General features: G+C 43.3%; 2 protein-coding genes, 1 long non-coding RNA gene and 1 pseudogene across 3 annotated transcripts; 3 read left to right on the forward strand and 1 right to left on the reverse strand.

The window, feature by feature from the left end:
• The first annotated feature begins 547 nt into the window (after positions 1 to 547).
• On the forward strand, positions 548 to 3,181 carry LOC117847242 (uncharacterized). Its single transcript, XR_004638558.2, has 5 exons — positions 548 to 705; positions 802 to 861; positions 940 to 973; positions 1,085 to 1,118; positions 2,697 to 3,181. It is a non-coding gene; the product is annotated as an uncharacterized lncRNA (long non-coding RNA).
• A 1,174-nt stretch (positions 3,182 to 4,355) lies between these two features.
• LOC117847170 (SAGA-associated factor 11) lies at positions 4,356 to 8,241 on the reverse strand. Its single transcript, XM_034728333.2, has 3 exons — positions 8,099 to 8,241; positions 7,672 to 8,013; positions 4,356 to 4,819 (listed from the first exon to the last, which is right to left on the reverse strand). Exons 1-3 carry the CDS (start codon positions 8,138 to 8,140, stop codon positions 4,628 to 4,630), a joined length of 576 nt encoding a protein of 191 aa, XP_034584224.1. The 5' UTR covers positions 8,141 to 8,241; the 3' UTR covers positions 4,356 to 4,627.
• Positions 8,242 to 10,713: 2,472 nt separating this feature from the next.
• On the forward strand, positions 10,714 to 14,914 carry LOC117847454 (TATA box-binding protein-associated factor RNA polymerase I subunit B-like; annotated as a pseudogene).
• A 2,698-nt stretch (positions 14,915 to 17,612) lies between these two features.
• On the forward strand, positions 17,613 to 19,156 carry LOC117847453 (uncharacterized). The gene is made up of 2 exons (XM_034728672.2): positions 17,613 to 18,993; positions 19,152 to 19,156. Exons 1-2 carry the CDS (start codon positions 17,682 to 17,684, stop codon positions 19,154 to 19,156), a joined length of 1,317 nt encoding a protein of 438 aa, XP_034584563.1. The 5' UTR covers positions 17,613 to 17,681.
• The last annotated feature ends 570 nt before the right edge of the window (positions 19,157 to 19,726 follow it).

Below are 19,726 nucleotides of genomic sequence, written 5' to 3' on the forward strand. Positions count from 1 at the left end.
GCAGGGTGCAATATAGAATACCCCAAACAGGATGTAGTGTATTATGCTACGCTAGCGGCCGGAACCTGTATAAATCCATATCTTGTGTCCTCACTTTTACCTTCAAGTTCTAGGTCCGACGATCCCCCACTAACCAATCTATTACCTCGGGATACCCTTCGGTAGGTTGCTGGTATAAAACACCAACGTCTCGGTGTCCAGCCCCATATTTAGGACTGTCCAAATCTTCTGGTGGGCCTACGACACCAGGACGGCATAGTCCACGTGGTAAGACAAAATTAGTCGAGGATTAGGAAAAGTACTCGTAGAGAGTACAACTCGTTTAGTCAAATCCGACTAGTATTCTTGTAACCAACCGACCTGTAACCCTATCATCGGCAATATAAGGAGGCGGGGATCCCCTCCATAGCAATTCAATCCAACCAACACACAGGATGTAGGGTATTACGCTATTTAGCGGCCCGAACCTGCCTAAATCGTGTGTCTACGTTTACCTTCGAGTTCCTGATCTCGATGAGCCCCACCAACTATAACACTACCTCGGACACCCTTGGTACGTTGCCGAGCCTAGATACCGACACCCTCCTCGTCCCTTGTCCTTTCCCCACTTTCGTCTTCCTTTCGCCCCGACTACTAACCCTAGCTTTTGATTCCCCACATCCCTCCCTCCCGCCTGATTCCTCCGTCGCAAACAGGATCATATCTGTAAGCTCCAGCTGTTGACCGCATCTTCCTCTTCTGCTGCTGCTTTGGATTTATCGTGCGTTGGATGATGTGCGTGTTCTTGCTGTCCTGGTGCAGGTGCAGAAGCGGCAATGGCGTCGGTGACCTAGGCTTGGGAAGGCCCATCGTTGCAGGAAGGTGGGTTGCCTTCCTCGCCTTGATCTGGTGGCGTGGATGTTGATTGACTGCATCTGATACTCTACTTTGTGCCTGCAGGGAGCTTCTTGGATTGGCTCAGCGGGATCTCAGGGTGAGTTTGTCCGACGACTGACTTTTCCATGTGCTTGTGTGCTAGCTGTTGTGTCTTTCATCAGTGGGAAAACAGAGTTATTACATCTTGTTCTTTTTCTTGTGCCTGCAGCAATCTTCGTGGGTTTGAGCAGCAAGTTCTCAGGGTAAGTTTGTCCCTTTTCTGTGTTTTTCTGGTGAACCTATTATGTTGCCTTGCTTGCTCTGTGGAACATGGGTGCCTTATTTGCCCTTTGGCATAGTGTTTCTTATCTCAAGAGTTGGTTGTCTAGGTTTCCTGTGTGATTAGCATCTGAGTTGCTTCTGTGCTTGGACAGACACCATGGTTATTGCCGTTTAGTCTATCTGCAGGGGGCCTGTTTGCTGTGTGATGTGGTGTTGATGTTCCTGCTTTGCTCTGCATAGGGTAAAAGCTTCATCTTTCATTACTAGATCTGTGATATGGTATTGCTAGATCTACTTATCGTGCTTTGCAAATTGAAATAATATATGTATGTTTATGAAGAAAATTGGCTCCCACCATCAGATACATTCTTATCAACCAATGCTTGCTTTCTTCCCGGTCTTTCTATCTAATGTGTGGTAATGAACTTCTTAGCATTGGATGCACAAATAATAGATGGTTAAAGATGGGGACTGGGGACCAGGATCAGCACAGTGCACCTTTCTAAGTAGCAAAAATTTGCTTTGTCATATATGTGGGCATGCCCAAAAAAAAATCTGATGGGTGAAGCAGGGACATATATGGACTGGCTGCAGAAAGTTCATGTTAGAGATTGCTTTGATATGTAATTTAGCATAGCAAGATGCAATCGTTTTCCTTAAGATAATACTTTGATAAATGAAGCTTTTATTATCTTGCTGACTCTTTGTAGCCTGTCAATGTCGTCCAGCTTCCTGCATGGTGAAAAAATAGTATGGTAATTTCTAACTGATGCATCTGGGACCTCAGTGTTCCCATTCCCTTTTCGTTAACTGTGATTTAGGCCTTTAGAGCTGTTGCATTATATAAGTAGGTAACAAAGCAAGAATGATTGATAATCTAGAGTCTAAAGCATGGTCACTTGTTAGTAGTAATCTACAGGCCAGAAGATGCTCAAGATTTTAAGTTCTGACATGGATAGAATGCATGATGAACTGCTAAAGCTTAGCGACATGGACAGGAGTTGTGTATGTGATGCATAAGTTTTTAAGAGGGTGTGCTTTTTACTTCTGCTGCTGCTGCTGATGCTTGGAAGACAGCTTGACAAAAGAACTGATTTGCACTAATTAGAACTCAGGTTTGTTGCCTCTGAGCTAAGTGCTATTTTTGGAGGGAAGCTTCGGATGGTTGTGAAAACTTCTAATCATCCTTCAATGTTTAGGCCTTTCGATTTTATAGCATGTAGCCTTATTGCAAATCTGCCTACTATCCTAGATGAATTGGGCAATCTAGATGTAAATAATGAGTTATACTGCTTGCCTTTTTCTATTGTCATAAAATTGCCTTTTCTGGTTGGCAGCCGCTGGAAAAAATGAAAACAAAGAGCATTAAGTCATAATGTCATTGATTTTTTTATTTCTAATTGTTGTGTAAGTTTGCTTAAAGAGTGATATTTTGGGAATTGATGGTGACTTTAGTTGGCTGAGCCTTCGGAAAATGAGATGCATATTCTTTTTTCATTGTGCATGATAGGTGAAGTGAAGTTTTGTGTACAAACTAATTCCTCATTTTCCTGTTTCAGGAAGAATGCAGGTTACAGAACAGAATAGAAGTTCAGTATGATAGTTCAAACAGAGAGCATCAGGTACTTGTTTTGGTTGCTTTTGACAGCAAACTGTTCTTATGCGGTCCATCTTGTGGTTTTTGTGGATCCGGTGAGTGTGTTCCCGATGTGGAGGTCTGTGCCGCTGCCAGAGATCAACGAGAGGGCGCTGGCGATGGAGATCCCATTCATGTTGCTAACTGTGGATGAGCGAATGTTTGGTGCAGCTCAACAGCTAGAATACTTCTGATCAGGACTCGGAACTCAAGTAAAGAGGCCACGGCCCACGGGCTTATATAAGAAGTTAGTTTGTGAATGTTTCCTAAGGTGACCTCAAGGCTAAATTAAACTAACATTGTTTACAAGAAACTAATGTAATTGTGTTTTAATCTTAACTGATATCAAAATTGTAAGAACATTGATATTTGGTTTTTTGTTATATATCAAGATTATGGTTGCTGGCATCTTTTTAATGTGCTTCCAAGCACTGCTCAAATATTCTTATAGTTATGATCTTTCTTGTATTTGATTGTTGAAACGGCAGGGCGCACGTCGCGCGCCGAATGTTCAAGTCATATTCAAAGCGGAAAGATACTCTAGCTGTCTAGCGGCGGGTGTGCAAAACTGCAAACTGAAAAGTTGAGACATGCCCCTGGTGTCGGCTTTTGAATCAGATCCCTCCGCCTCATGGCAGCAAAACGTACGTACAGGTTATATGTAATATATTTGATTCATGTTGGCGAATTCCCAGCCAGGTCTATTTTGTTGGAAAACAGGGGACATATAGTGTTCATGATAATGATAAATGCCATGGGCCCATAACCACATCACATGGAAATAGATCATACTCACTTCGCACAATATTTATCATTGTTGAGTTTTCCTTAAAACGTTTGACCATTGATCTTATTCAAAAAATTATTGGAGAAGATAAGTCATACTTTAAATATTTTTTATAACAAAATAAGTTACAAATAAAACAAATAATACTTACATAACTTTTTGAATAAGATATAATACTTACATAATTTTTTAATAAGATGAATGGTCAAACGTTGTGAGCAAAATTCAACAGTGACAAATCTTTTAATACGGAAGTAGTACCACATAAATCGAACATTATTTGAAAAGAAGAATTCAAAAATAGGATGTCTCATCCCGTCCCGTCAGACCAACCGTAGTGGCACCAGCCACCACCTCATCTTGAGTGAATGAGATCCTCTAACATTGTTCCCTGCCTTTGAGTCATTGCCATGTGGGTCCAAATGCAGTGGACCCCACATGGCGGTGACTCAGATGTTGAAAGTTTGCGGGCCTGCAACGAAGGCAAACCGACGTTGCAGCCAGTAGCAGAGGAGAAACCCAAGCTCATAAAGGGGTCGTGTTTGAGACCGTCTCTGCTTCCGTTTTTGGAGGGGAAAAAAAAAGCTCTTTTTTTCCATGAACATGCCTAGGCACGTGTTTCGTTAAGAGAACACGTGATCATCATCACAAAGCACCGTCCGCATCATCACAAATGGTGCCGCCGCCGATCACCCGCTTCAACACCGGCCATGTATAGCCCAGCCAAAAAAAGAATGTTTACGACCCAGTGTTTTGCGACAAATTAAGCAGCCCTCCTAAAAGATTGGCACCGGATGTCAAACGCTTGCCTGAATAAACTGTAACCACTGAAAACTGATAGAAGCGTCAAAGCTGTACAAAAGTTGAAAAAACCGCTGAACAACAAGACAGCAGGTGATCTACTCGAACAGTCCCGAGCCTAATGCACGGGAGATTCGGCCTTCTCACCTTCACTGACTGTAACTACCGGAGAGGTACTTGTGGTTCATAGATGACATTTATCAACAGAACCTGCTTCACACGGGCCCATAGCGAGGCAGCTGAGGCGCAACCTTGAGTCAGGGCTCCTATGGCGCATGGTTGCTGTGATCTCCACCCGTGCCGCCACCACCATCAGTCACGCCATTAGGGACGCTCCCCCTGTTAGGGTTCGTTGTGTTGGAGTATGGAGAGTAGGATGTAGCAGCTGCGCTGCCGTTGCTGCTTCTGGTCCGCCCAGCTGTACTGCTTCTTGTAACTTTTGTTCGAGCTTTCCGCCCCTGAAATATCAACGGACACATACATCATTGTAATTTTCCCTAAAGGATAAATATTAAAATAAGCTCTTTTTTATGCAAGAAACACTACTTCCAAACAGAAATAGGTGGAGACGACACATAATGCTAGGACAGTAATAAAAATACGATAGGAGTGATGCATCTACATGAACCTCTCCAACTAGCAAACTAGATTTAATCAAGTTCGAAAAACATAAAGGGTCAGATAGGGAGAAACCAGAATGTTAGTCAATCCCCAAGTGCAAAGAAAGGGAAAATGAAAAGGAATCATCCTAGCCACTGAAACCCAGTTAAAGAGCTTCCCAAAATTAATCCCAAAAAAAACAGAGAGAAGAGACACCCATTGATTGGGTGGGGCAGCAAAGGAAAAATCCCTATCAATAGTTTGAGAACTAGTTACATGTTAACATTGGTCCATGACCCCCTTCAAAAGCTAGATAAGAGCATCATTTCTCAAACCTAATACTGAGGTTTGAATGAGGATACTTTGAGATGCTAGATATCAAGTTTTGTATATATTTCTTTTCAGACATCATCCTTATAGCTGAAGCATGCTAGGGGAATATGGTTAGTTTTTGCCTGGTGTCAACATAAAAATAAGGTAAAAACTTACTATGAAGATTCATATTAGACCTTCAGCATGCTATAAAGAATGCAAATTTACCTATGAAGTGCAAAGAAAGCCAAGTTGTACCAACTTCTTCATAAATTAGTGTCATCCCATTCCAATACCATGAGTTCAATTAGCCTATTGTGATTTAACATGTACTTCTTTTGTTTAGACATTGTCATGTCATAATATAGATTTGCACCAAAAATCAAGCACAATTCCACGACCAATTTGCATCAACAACAGAAGAAAAAATACATAATACTGGAGCCTGAACTATCACGAAGAAAACTGAAACATGTGCCCAAACTTCAGATTGATGAATAAATCACTGATAATGATCATAATTTTATTTCAACACAAAAACATATTAATGTAATCAAATTCTTAATCATCAGCCAATCTATGTAATAGATATGGGGTCATCACATTTGTTTTCTGCCGAGAAACATACCTGCTCCAACAAATGAGATCTGTTCCTATCCAATTAACATTTTTGTTAAGTCCTACCATCTCATACCATTTTTATTTTGTCCATCAGCCAAAAAAGTAAACTTTGACTGTGAAAATTTGCTATGTTGCAGCATTGCTTGGCGCCATCTCACAATACCTTTGGATTCAGCAGCTCAGTCAGTGCCAAATGTAGCGCATGCCTTTCAAAAGCCAAGGCTGTATTCTCAGCACTACTACCTAACAGCTTACCACCACCTGTTAGACAGAAATGGTACGGAAGGGTAGGCCTTACAAAGTTTTGGGTTCCTGGCTAGCAAGAATACTGAGATTGAAGGTTGATACGGTCATACAGATTGGCATTCAAAATAGTGGTATAAAAGGATTCTCTCTTTCTTTACAGAAATTTAGGAACAGGAATAGTGTTTCAAAATATTTTAGGAGGACTTGAACCCCCCCCCCCCCCCCGGCCTAATTAACATTCCATTCCACAAACGAGAACACAGCCTGACCATGATCCGCTAAATGCGGCTGTCACATTTCTTATGTTGGGCCTAATGATTTTTCCTACATGGCATGAAAAAACAGTTTGTACTGACGATTCTGCAAAGATCAAATACCACTCTTTTTGTTCTCAATATAAGTCACTTTAGAATGGGTGCAGCCAAAATAAAAAACTTTGACCAACATTACACACATATTTGGTAGAATTTGATACATGAAAATAATATCAGTAAATTCATCATGAAACTCCATTATTTTTTTTTGGTAATTTTCACTACTAAATATACTCACTAAAAGTATGAATTGGCGACTGTAACTTTCATAAATGACAAGTAAAAATAGGTGAGCAACCAATCATTAACCTATTTAAGTGTAGAGATAATTTCACATAATTACTTTTTCACCTGAAAGGTAAATGTCCAATTTAAAATAGCTTGAAATCAAATGGTTTGAGGTCATGTGGTAAGTGATTTTCTTTTAGCTGTGAAGTTAATACAATTACAGTTTGCACAACATAGCCATTTCCACAGTATCAGTATACAACAGCTATCCACAGAAGCAACTACTTAACCACATTGGCATAACGCTAGAAACAAGGTGCATGACCTTACAGATAAGCTCGATATGTCGAGTCAACTCGGGTTTACAGTTAGAATGAAGAAGAACAATACAGAGCTCAGAGGACAGAACTAAATCGATTTTGTTTAGTCAACAGCCGAATGTAACAATTTAGTAGTTTAAGGGGTTAAACCTACCATTTAAGTTATATCAAAAGGGCTTCACAAGTACACCTATTATTTACTTATCTCTGTGCCATTGTGCTTTGGAAAAGCTGCAAAACTGAACTCAATGAGTTTTTTTTATCCTTTTGACAACCATGTCTCAGCTCACAGGCCAAAAGCAATTCCAGTGATCACCTGCAGCAATCATCCCCATGATTTGGAGGGTTTTAAGACCCTTTGTTCTCCCAACAATGAAAACCCATGGAACAGCATAACAATTGTCATCCAAATTAGTTGCTAATCTCAAATCCATAGTGTAACCAAAGAACTAGACATACTGTCATCACTCAGATCAGCATAGCTACATGACATAGAGCAGCAGCAGGATAATCCATTGAATTCCATGGAAAACTCAATTCGGTCCTTATCTCTCAGTCTCAGTTCGACGGCCTAAGCACTAATTAAAACGAATGCTTGGAACAAAATGGACTAAATTATCAGGAAATCGAGATCCAAAGGGACCGGCAACGGTGGAGGGATTGATTTACCTTGCCCATGCACTTCTCAAGGTGCGGGGCGAAGCGGCCGGCGACGACGGGGCGGCCGCAGTTCATGCACTCGATGACGTCGGCGGCGATGGCGGGGTGCGTCTGGCCGAACACGTCGACCCCGCCCTTGCTCCCGCCCCCGACCACGCCCTCCTCGGCAGCCCCACCGCCGCCGGGGTGGTGGTGATCGCACCCAGTGGCCGCGCGCGTGGCCCAGACGCGGAGCTCCTCCTCCTCGGCGTCGACGCTGCGGTCCAGGCCGAGGCGCGTGATGCGGTGGCACTCCGACGCGACGTCCGCCACCGCGCAGTCGAGGAGCTCCTCGAAGCAGCTGAGAGCTAGCTGCCGGCGCGCAAGATTGCCCGATGAGGCCGCGAATCGAGAGAGATTCGGAGTGAGATCGCGAGAGGAAGGAGGGGAGGTGTACCTGGGATCGAGGGCTCAGGGGAGCGTCGTTGGAGGACGACATTGCTGCTGGCTGCCTTCGGGCCTTCCCCGGCCGGTTTGGGACGCTCGTGTGGGGTTTTTTTTCCCCTGCTCCCAGGTCTGAACTGACTGAACATATTCTTCCGAGTGGCCTGATACAATACAACTATGAATTCTGCTGGTGTAGAAAAAGTGTATGAATTCTCTGAAATTTGATTTTACCAAAAGAGTGCATCCTAAATGCATGCAAAAATTAGTCCATTTGAGAGACCGTGGGATCACATATATGCAAAACGCATACACAAATATAAAGACTTAAATAGAATTAGAGCCTTATCATTAGAGAAAAAATGGGTAAGTTCTAGCTTGAGAAAACAGTAAAGTGGTACAAGGAGAGTCAACCTTATCTTTTCTAGGCACGCCTTCCTAGTATTTTGGCCAGTTTTTTTTTAAAAAAAATGTGGCTAGTGGTACTTTTAGCATAAAGAGAAGTAGGTTTTTTTTTTCTCGTTTCCACCATTTCTAATATTTAAAATAACCATATCTTCATATCTTCGTGGCATGATCAGATTCAAGATATTATCGTGTATTTAGAAATGATTGGGAATTTAAAGGAATTAAAAGTAACATCCTGGTTGAAATGCTAGAAATCACAAGGACGATGTTGGCTGAAACATTGTGAAGATGGCTCGCACTTACACTCTGGTTTCTGCCATACATATAAGATTGGACGGCTGATGATTTTTGATGACGTGGCCCAATCTCTGACCCAAGCTTGGAAGCATGTTTCGGTCTTTAAAGATTTATTATCATCTGAAATACAAGTGCAATTCTGAATACAATGGTCACCTTTCTAAATATCCCGTACAAAAGAGCATAGTAAGTAGAAGCTTATTAAACAATCCAGATGATATTGAAGGGAGTGTGTAAAGTTGCACACTTAAAAAAGAAACTTCTACCGGAGACTTTTATACATATAAATGATTAGTATGTTTACCATCGAAAACATAAAAGTTGACAACCATCAGCAAAGAGGTGTGAAGGGATTTGAGGGCGATTTGACATAGGAAACTAATTTATAGTTCCAACTCCATATTTATATTATATTAACAGATAGGAATTTTTGTGCAGTGGTAGGAGTATAGGACAAATACCAATGGAAATGTATTCCATATACATCCCTTTTCTATAAGGAGTAGACACTTCAAATTTCCTACTCCATTCATTAAAATTTTCACACTCACTAATGTGCCTATAGAACAATCGTTTTGCTTGGCACTTTTTTTTTGAAAAGATTACTTGGCACATTTGATTGATATGTTGTATTTGAGAGGATTCATGTTAAGAGAAAAAAAATATATGTTTCCCATAGTTATCAAAGGTGTCCATTTGGAGATCAATGTATTAATTAGAACAAAAAATATATTAAATATGCTTGATGTCCCTTTGACAGTTAGAATGACCATTTGATTTAATATAAAGGAAAAAGTTCATTTTATTATATGAACAATCGTTAAACAAAATTTAAGACAAGCTTATTCTGCTAAACTACTTAGTACAATCTATGAGATTTATCTTTTTTATTTGTTTCTCCATGCATTAGGGTGAAAAATTTTGGGGGTGTTGTACATTCGAAAAAATAGATTAAGATGTTCCACGATTATTTTAATGCTATTTTATACCTCTAAGTATCGACTTTTTAGTAAATATTTCAAACCTATAAAAATAATCACAAAATTCTATTATAACATAGGGCATCATATTCGTTTTAGTTTTTATAGATACATATCTAGATATATACTAAGTATATATACTAAGTATATATCAAAAGTTATGAATAAAAAAGTAAAAAAAAAGTAATTTTAGACGGATGGAGTATAACTTAACTTGTATGTTGTGATTGCACGAAGTGAAATAGTTCGAGGAGAAGTGAACAAAATGGATTGGATACTTAGCAAACTTTTCTAAGCCCTCTTGACCCAGCGCACGGCCCAACTTAAGCCTATAGCCCCAGATGAGCATTCACATATGCACGACAGTCTAGTAGTATCACCGGCAACGAGTAAGGATGGCAACAGGTTGGGATGAGGTGCAGGTGGAGTAAAAACCACCCTCGACAAGAACCGCGACATTTGGTCACGCCCGTCCCCGCACCCGCGGGTCGCGCACGGTTTCGGGTCACCCGCGAGTCTGTTAACAACACAATAGATTCTATGAAGTTATGAACTAAACAACAATGTTTTAGTACCCAAATTATCATCTAAGCAACAAATAATCGAAAATAAGTCATAGAAACAATCAATACTTAGTACCGCGATAGAAATTATTAACGAGAGCAACTCAAAAGTAAGTAGTCAACTACATTAACACTAACAAAATCAATGAGAGTGCGAACTAATAAGATTGAAAGGATGGACGCAACTCATAATATACCTAGGACTATGGTTATATGAGTTAGGTTTACTTGATGGATTGAGTAGTTTGTATACATACGAGGCTCTAGACGGAAATTTTAAACATTCGTTCATTGCGGGGCCCGCGGGTCACCGTGGGTGAGAAAAAGTAGACCCGCGCCCGACCCGCGGGTGCGATATCGGCGTTTCGCACCCTGCCATCCCTAGCACCGAGGCACAGAACCTTTGAGCCATGGACTACAGCCCGGGCGGCGCCTCCCCCGACCCCTACGGCGGCGGCGGAAGGATCCACCTGGTGTGCCCGTCCTGCGAAAAGGGCGACAACTACACGGCCGACGACGCCGGCGACGACGGCTTGTTCACGTGCCGCACGTGCTATGCTGTCCACACCACGCAGGCAACCGCCGCCGACCCCCACGACCTCCAAGCCACCGGCAACATCACCGTCCGCCGTGTCACCACCCAGCACACCCCCAAGGTCGCACCCACACCCCCGCGCCCTACCCAAGGACCCCTCACGCAACGCCCGGCCCCGCCCGCGCGCCCGCCGCCGCCGCGTTCGACGACTTCGTGGAGCCGAGCGAGCCGCGGGACTTCGCGCCCGACGCCGGGGCGTGGGGGGAGCCCGAGGATTTGGCGGCGCGGGTGCGCTGGCTCTACGTGCGGGGCCTCCAGGTCATCCTGCAGCGGCAGCTGGAGGTGCTGGTGGAGCGGCACCGGGCGGGCGCGCTCGTGTGTGGCGTCGCCAGCACCATTGGGTGCGTTGGATCGCTGCATCCAAGGTGTTCGACGATTTGTGGGCGCGCCAGGTGATCGCGGAACACGAGGCCGCGGTGAGAGAGAAGGGTTCTGGCGGTGGAGGTGAGCCGTAAATCGCCCTTGTTTAGGTATTGCCATCGGAAGAACAGAACAAACTCCACATGAATCTTTCTCTTGTTTGCAGATAACAATAAACCTGACGAGGTGAAGTTTGAATCGGATGATGATATGTTTCCACTACAAAAGGACAGGCGCAGGGTTGAGTTTGCCTTTCTGCGCTCACTGAGGACGTTGCTGCCCATTTACTCAACACTTGCAGTTTGTTTCTTGGCCTGTCATATTGCCCGTGAAGCCATCCTACCTACTGACATTTACAGGTGGGCAATGGAAGGGAAGATCCCTTATCTGGCAGTGTTTACTGAAGTAGACAAGCTCCTTGGGAGCTCGCTGCAACTGCAAGGCTGCCCTTTGGATGCAAGGCAGCTGTTCAGGCCAGTGCAAGTTATTGGAGCATGGCAACTGGAAGCTGCTGCTGGATCCATAGCACAAAGAGTAGGCTTGAGGCTTCCTTCAGTTAACTTCTATGCAATAGCTCAACCTTGCTTGAAGGACTTGTCACTGCCTGTAGATAAGCTTCCCCACACACGCTGAATTTATGAGTGGGCATTGCCTGCAGAACTATGGTTATCCAGTAATCCTATTAGAGTCCCTACACGGGTTTGTGTGATGGCTATACTAGTAGTGACTCTACGGGTTCTGTATAACGTCAATGGTCAAGGGATATGGGAGGTGAGTTTGCCACATAGATTCCCTTTCCTTATGTTATTTAAGTTCTTTGATAAATGCAAATGGACTGAAGTTATGATTATTTGCAGAATATTTGTGGGGAAGAGAGAAACGCAGTTGTATCTGATCCTGCTGCAAATTCACCAACTTTCAAGAAGCTTGATGACAGTAACAGCGAGGAGTTTGGCATGAGAGAACTATTGTGTGCAATTGCAGCTGCCTATGATAAAATCAATGTTGCAGCATGGTAAAATTTGAATGGCTTTTGGCTCTTTGCCTTTTGTCCACATTAGCTTTTCTTCACATGTGTTAGTTTGTGTCATGCTTATGCTGACAATAGTTAGTCTATATTCAATATGCTATACTAAATTAAGTACAAATGGTCGTTTATGTATTTCATGGATTTTAAGGTCTCGTTATCCTTCTGCTTGGAAGTGAAAAGATAATGTTGGGTAAAACAAGACTAGCACATGTGGGTTCCTGTGCATCATTCTGTGTTTCAAATCTTTACAAACAACGCACAAGTTTCTCACTACTCGATTGTCGCTCCTCTGGTAATGCCTTAATGTAGTACAATTATCATCAACCTGTGCTTCCAAACACATACGGGGTAAACTGATGGCGAATATTGGACCACTTTGGCATGTGCTTCAATTAAGTCAAGTTTTCCTTTTTCCTTTTTCTATAGATGGCGTCGAGTAACTTCGTTTCAGCACTGAAATTGGAAGTGATAGATTTTTCTGTAGTTTCTGCCAGTTACAGAAAGATGAGGTTTTAACTTTCCAAAGTTAATAAGATGTTATAGCTGACCGTGTGAAATCATTTTTATTTAATCGATCAAGAATTATGGGAGTATGATATTATGAAAAGATTATTTAGTACCGGCATCATTATGTGTAACAGTCTAGATACTTGCATTTATATCTTTGATAAAGTTATAATTGATTGATTTCTCAGGTCTTAGCTTACACTTTTGTGGCTAGTGGGGGTACCTCTTAATGGCAGGACGCTTGACTTGATGTTTTCTAATTTTACAGACTACTCAAGTGACCTCCGATCTTATCTCAAATACTGCAAGGAAGTTATTTTTACTGGGATTACATGTTCAACTGAAGAGGAGCATCTAACAGAGATCTTCTGGGATATGTACAAAGCTAGAGAGGTATTGCACTTTGCTTGACAATGTTGTCACCTATTTTCGTTTTGCATGAGGTGCCAAAAATATCATAGTATGTAACTTGAAGACTGTGCCCATTACAGATTAATTCTTTCCCTTTCCATATTCTGGAGAAGTTCTTTCTCTATGTAAACTGTATTAATGACTTAATACGCAGTGCAGCACATCCCAGGTTGTATCAATCAAAACTTGCTATCATATGAATTTCTAGAAAATCTATAGTAGTCAACGCAGTCTACAGATTGAGCAGGTTGTATCAATCAAAACTTGCTATCATATGAATTTCTAGAAAATCTATAGTAGTCAATGCAGTCTACAGATTGAGTTTGACCTTGAACCTTGACATTTTGTTACGGGTGGGGTCTTCATGTTGATTTTATGGCTGATTAGTTGTTTTGATAGCATCATTCTAGTTGTCTTGCACAAATTTTGTTCCTGGCTATGAAATATTTAGATGTTTATGATATTGCTTTGCAGAATGACAATCCAAAAGAGCATGTGAAATCCCAGCCTCAAGGTATTGGAGAAACAACAATTACAAATGGAGTGAACAAGCGCTACCGAGATGGAACATTTGTTGAAGCAAGTTGTATTTCTTCATCTTCAGGTCATGATGCAATGCAAATCCTCAAGTCAGAGATGCAAGATCATGGATTTCATTATATGCCACCTAGGAAACTGAGGAAATCAGATGTTTATCTTCGTTATAGGAGGAGACTAAGTGGTGGCTTTATTTATGTTGCACATGCTGATTATTACATGTTGCTACGTGCTTTTGCAAAACTTGCAGAAGTTAATGTTCGCATCATGCATATAAGTGTGTTAAAACTTGAGAGGGGACTCGCATTTATTGAGGATCGAATTGAAAGAAGCTTGAGCACCTTGCAGAACCTCTCTAGCAGATTGAGAGATGGGCTAAGGCCTGTATCAGACTGAAGTTTTTAATGGAGTGTCACTCTGCTAAGTGCCAACGTGGTATGTTTCTATTCCTTTTTCTTTTTTAAGAAAATCATAATTTTCCTTGAGGGTTTTGACCGTCTAGTACTACTGCTTTTTATATAAAAACATTTAATTCCGTGCATTTTATCACTCCAGGGATACAATGTGATTTGGCCAGTTAGAGGTTATCATCTGAATGTGTTTTAAGTACTGATGGCACACCAATGAAGAAACCCTCCATTCTTATTTCTGGTTTGAAAGGATGATTAGCTGCATACCTCCGCAAAACAAGGCTTGTTGCTGTGGCATGTGGGCATTGGAAAGCAAGCTGAGCACACCAACAACATGGCAGATTGTGGGTCTTTGTTTGCTGAAGCAATCTGTAGGATGAAGTGATGAACCTGTCTTCTTTAGAATGAACATAATTATGTCGTCGTGTTAAACATTGCTGTGGTGGATTCAAAAACAGTTCCAGTAGCATGAACCGTGATACTTAGGGATCAGCTATGGTAGGTAGTGGCAGTCTGGTAACTGTATGGCAACAGGAAAATGGTTGGAATCAAGTTCAGATTCCAACTATTTTCTTGTCATAAGTAGGCCAAGAAATGAAACATGACGAGTTCCATCAGATAACATAGTTCATTTCAGGATTATGCCTTTGGGCATACTTGTATAGGTCAACAAAGATGAATGCTCAGATGTTTAATTTCGACAGGTCAATAAAGTTTGAATGCATGGGCTACTTAGTGTTAATACTAACTCTTCTTCCTGACGCCGTTGTATTGATTGGCAGTAGATGACGTACTGAAGCCCAAGTGAAATGGGACTACTCATGGTAGAGGCAAAGCACATGGCGTGTGAATATGGGACGATCCACACAAGCTGCTTCCATTATCACATCAGCAACTAACAGGAAATTATTTTTCGCTACACGCATGGTATGGCAATTCGGCTAGCCTATTACTCCCTCCGTCCAAAATATCATAGTTTTGTTATGTATCTAGATACATTTTGTTTATACACGTAGCAAAATCTATAAATCTAAAAGACCAAAACAACATATAATTTGAAATGTAGGAAGTACGATGCAAAATTAGCACCGGCGCACTCTGCCAATCTGGATCCTTATCGAGATCCCTGAATAGCACGTCACAGAATCTTATTAAGGGTCCGTTTGGATCCTAAGAATTGGAAGGCATTCCATCAATTAGATTCCATTTCAGATTTCAGAAGGAATTTGAATTGGCTAGAAAGTGATTCAAGTCCAATTTTTTTATTTGGCTAAATATGGAATTTGTTTCTTGGAATCGAACTCAAAAAACTGTTTAGATATTCAAACATGGAAATATGGAATCAACATCTACCGAAGCTGAGCAATCTCTCTACAACAGATACATACTCTCCCCTCCACCCCCCCTCCCCCCAGTGGTCTCTCTCTCTGATACATTTTCTCTGTACAACAGATAAGCGTTGCCCCTTCCTAAAACAAGTCTTTCCATTCTGTACAATTGTCCCGCAATAAAAATAATCAACATTATTTGCTTTCGGATGCACATCAAGCCCGTCGTCGTTTTCTTCCTCTAGCCATCCTTGTTAGGAGGAATAGGCACATGACGTGTTATTTTGTTATCCATCTTCTTCTTTATATAGTAGTGTTCTCGCTATTGATCTGTGCCTGCAACCTGCCACACCCGAGTATTACATATCCTTGGGGCGTGATTGGTTTAAGGACCGGTCGAGCCTAGCTCATTTCATAGATGCTGGCTCCAACTGGCCAGGCTCCCTAGATGCAACAAGTCTTTGTTTGGTTGATGTTTGTATAGAGCTAGGCTAGTTGGAGAATCTGATTGGTTGCTTATCTAGATGTGTTTCGTGAGTCTATGCTTCCCAAGAGCTTATCGCTGCACCGCCAGAGTCTGGCTTCGAGGAAATGAGCTCAGCTTGCGTATATGCGGAGCCAGGCTCGAGGAGCCTTTTTGCACCTGATGAGCCAGGCCAGCTACGAGCACATGCAATTAATCATCACATCCTTGCATCACGCTGGTTGGGGCTGTATGCGGGCAACCAATTAGTCCCTCTGTCGACAGTTTTCCCACCTCTTCTTAATCTATGTGTCAATAGATCCCTCACGCATGTCGCAAATGCCATAGCGTTTTGTTAATTTTAGTGGATCGGCAATGAGAAAACACATGAAAAAAAGTTGCAAACGGAACGTACTTGTGTGTTAATACTGGAGTGCTAAATTTAACATGGATGTTAAATTATATGATTTACTCTACTAATATTTTTTTGTTTATTCTAATATACATTTTTTATACAAAATTGATATTATTAGGGTCGTATTAGAAAAACTCATATTGTTATAAATTTGAATTACATAATGAAATATTAATGAAGTAATTATCGCCCAAAATATTTTCCAAACAAGACGAATTAGACCTCGTAGAAAAAAGCTACCCCAGGTTTCATCTTTTTAGATATCTTCTCTCTCTCTCTAAGTGGAGGAGAGGATCAAAAACATTCTGGGCCGAATGGCTATGCCAAGCCAAATAGCCCATAAAAACTCCCCCGAGGCAGGCGCCCCAGCAGCAAACAAAGCAGCAAGCCAGCAGCACGTTCAGTGTGTCTGACCTGTGGGCCCTTGAACCTGACGTTGCGCTCCTCCGCCTTTTCATTGCCAGCCTCCGCTCCCTCCCGCGCACCGCCACCGCCACCATTTCCAAACCCCACGCCCAAACCTCTCTCCCTCCTCCGCCTCCCATTCCCCACCACCGCCACTGCCTTCGCGCCGCCCGCCTCTTCTCCGCGACCTCGCCGGAGGGAACTCGGGCTCCGGCGACCCGTGCGGCTCTCCGCCTCCGCCCCGCCGTACATCGCCGCTGAGGTATGTCCCCGTCCCGCGCGCTCGCTCTGATGCTTCCCTCCGCCCCCGCTTCTCTTCGCTGCCAAACCCTAGCCCTCGACCAATCATCTTCATCCTCGCCCTCCTCTTCCTACAGGTCCCTCGCGAGAAACTAGAAGGCTCCGCCACCTCCGCTGCATCCCGCGCCGTCTCCGCCTCGTCATCACCTCCGCCGCTGATGTGCGAGGTGCGTGTCGGTTTCTCCTCATCTTCCTAGGGTCCCTCCACCTCGGCTTGCTGCAAATGAGAAACTTGAACTGGTTCGATTTGGCCGGCTGTGGGCTAGAAGCAGGACGCGGTCACGCGATTGAACTCTGTTACGCCAATTTGCGATTAGTCGTCGCAAGTCACGACCAGGGGTAAATTGTTTTGGGGGCACCTTTGCTCAAAGAGAAATTTGATTTGTATGGGGAATTGTGGGGGTGAATTCCGGTTGCTGAATTTCGAATTTTCTGCTATGCTCATGCGCCCGCAACATGCTTGGTCACAATTTATCTTCCAGTACGTGTTGGATTGTTATGTTTTCTATGATCTCAATTTAATCGGTTTTGCCGAATTAGCTGAACATTTTGGCCTAATTAAGCGCTTCTGTTGTCCATTTGCAGATATGCTTCCAGGTCCCATTGTCCCACCTCCACCTCCGCCGCCTTTGGTGCTTATAGGATCAGCCTTTGTGCCAAGCCCGTCGCCGTCAGACCCGCGCTCTTCGTCCATCAGCTCCAGCCTCGCCATTATTATCGTCATCATCATCACCACGGTCACCATTACCACTTGTATTGTGATCCTCCGCCGAGGCTGTCACCGTCGCCGCTTGTCCTGCTCATCATTATCCCCTCGCCGCAGCTTTTCTCCAATGGCTGTCTCTTCCTCGTCAGCTGAGTCTGGAATGCGGTCTGCTGCATCAGCAGCTGTTGGTGCTTCGCCTAGGGACAGGGCTGCCATGACCATGGTGTCTTTGGCTCTGAAGGATTCCGGTACAGCCTCAGCTGCATCGTCCGTGACACATTCTGCAGAAGGGCCAGTGAAGGGGGCAGAATTGGTATCATCCTCACCTGTCTCGGCTGTGATGACAATGTGTGGGGTGGACACGCTGGTGCCATCAGCACCGTCTCTTCCAGCAGAAGAGCGTTTGATACTGGAGTTGCTCGCGCTCCCTGCAGTGCGGATGAAGCCTGGGCAGAGGATGGTCTGCATCATCTGTAAACATGAGTTTCTGCCTACTGATGTTCTCCTCGTCCTCCCGGTGTGCTCACACGTTTTCCATCAATCATGCATTGTCAAGTGCCTCCGCTGCACCACACCATCATGCTGCCCGTCCTGCTATGCCTCTATCACCATCCCCGTCCCTGACAAGACTAAAGTTGCTCCAACCTTCTGCTCTGATGAGTATGACATTGAGTCTCAGATGCGAATGCCATCCCCGCCTGGAGCGGAGGTGGCAGAGGCTGTGGGAGGATCTCATGGATGGCTGCGCTCTTCCCTGGACAGACTTTCTGGCAGCTGGAGAGGATGCTCCAACAATTGTGCCACTGCAGCGGTGGTGCCGGTATCCTCACGGCGCACTACTGGGAGCCCGAGCCAAGGCTCGAGTGGCCGCCTTGGCAATGGCTTAGATTGCGCTAAGGCACAGCAGCCACTGCCAGTTCCTGCCTCTGAGGAGGGGCCAGAGGCTGTCAGGGCCTCTCTTGGGTGGCTGAGATCTTTGGCCACACTCCCTGGAAGCTGGAACGGGCGCTCCAGCAGCTTTTCTGCTGAAATGGGCTTGCCAGTGACTTCAAGGCACGTAACTGAGACCCTGGCATCAAGTGGCCACAGTATCACCGACTCATGGTCCAGAAGGTGGGATCTTGAGGCTGCTACGGTGACACCCGAGAGGCCATCATTTTATGAATATGCTAGATCGTTCTTCAGAAGCTCAGGCAAGTAAATAATAGAACACCTTCATTGATGCCAACGAATATTGTGCTGAACTCTGTTCTTCATTGGCAACCGATGTCTGCATTTAGTTAGGTTGTGCTATCAACTTCATGTCTTGTTCTTCTGAATTTCTGAATAAAATTCCTTGTTTCCTTTGCAGGTTGAGCTATCGTCCAGCTTTCCCTAAAACAAGAAAAGGAATACAATTTTTCATACAAAGCACAGAAGTACCATTAATTTTTGATCTGGAGATACAGATAGATGCTACAGCGTTCTGCATGGTATAGCTCACTTTCGTTTTTTCAGATCACTGGCTATCCTAGGTTATGGTTCAGTACAAGTGAAACTGTGTACCAGATAGCACGAAAATGAAGGATAGGAGAAGTTCGCTGCTGTTCTTAGTATTTTCGGTCGTCGACGGCAGTCTACATAGCATATCGAGTGTTAGTTTTGGAAATGCTTGGTTTTAGTTGCACTGTGACAGAAACATATATTATGCTATATGTTCTTGAACTGTAATCTGTGTTGCTGTAACCAAGCTGTATGATAATACTGTTTTGTAAATGTTCAGTTTGAAGCTGTTTGGTTGTAAAGCATACTGTTGGAATAAGTGATGTATGATGTATGCAGTTGTGATTCTCGCAGTCTTATTTGCATCGGTTGAGAAGAAGATATAACATGACAACCTGGAGCTGAAAGGTAGGAAAATGCTTGTAATTTTTTCCCTTCTGCTGT

The sequence above is a fragment of the Setaria viridis genome, chromosome 3, assembly GCF_005286985.2.
Source record: "Setaria viridis chromosome 3, Setaria_viridis_v4.0, whole genome shotgun sequence".
NCBI lineage: Eukaryota > Viridiplantae > Streptophyta > Magnoliopsida > Poales > Poaceae > Setaria > Setaria viridis.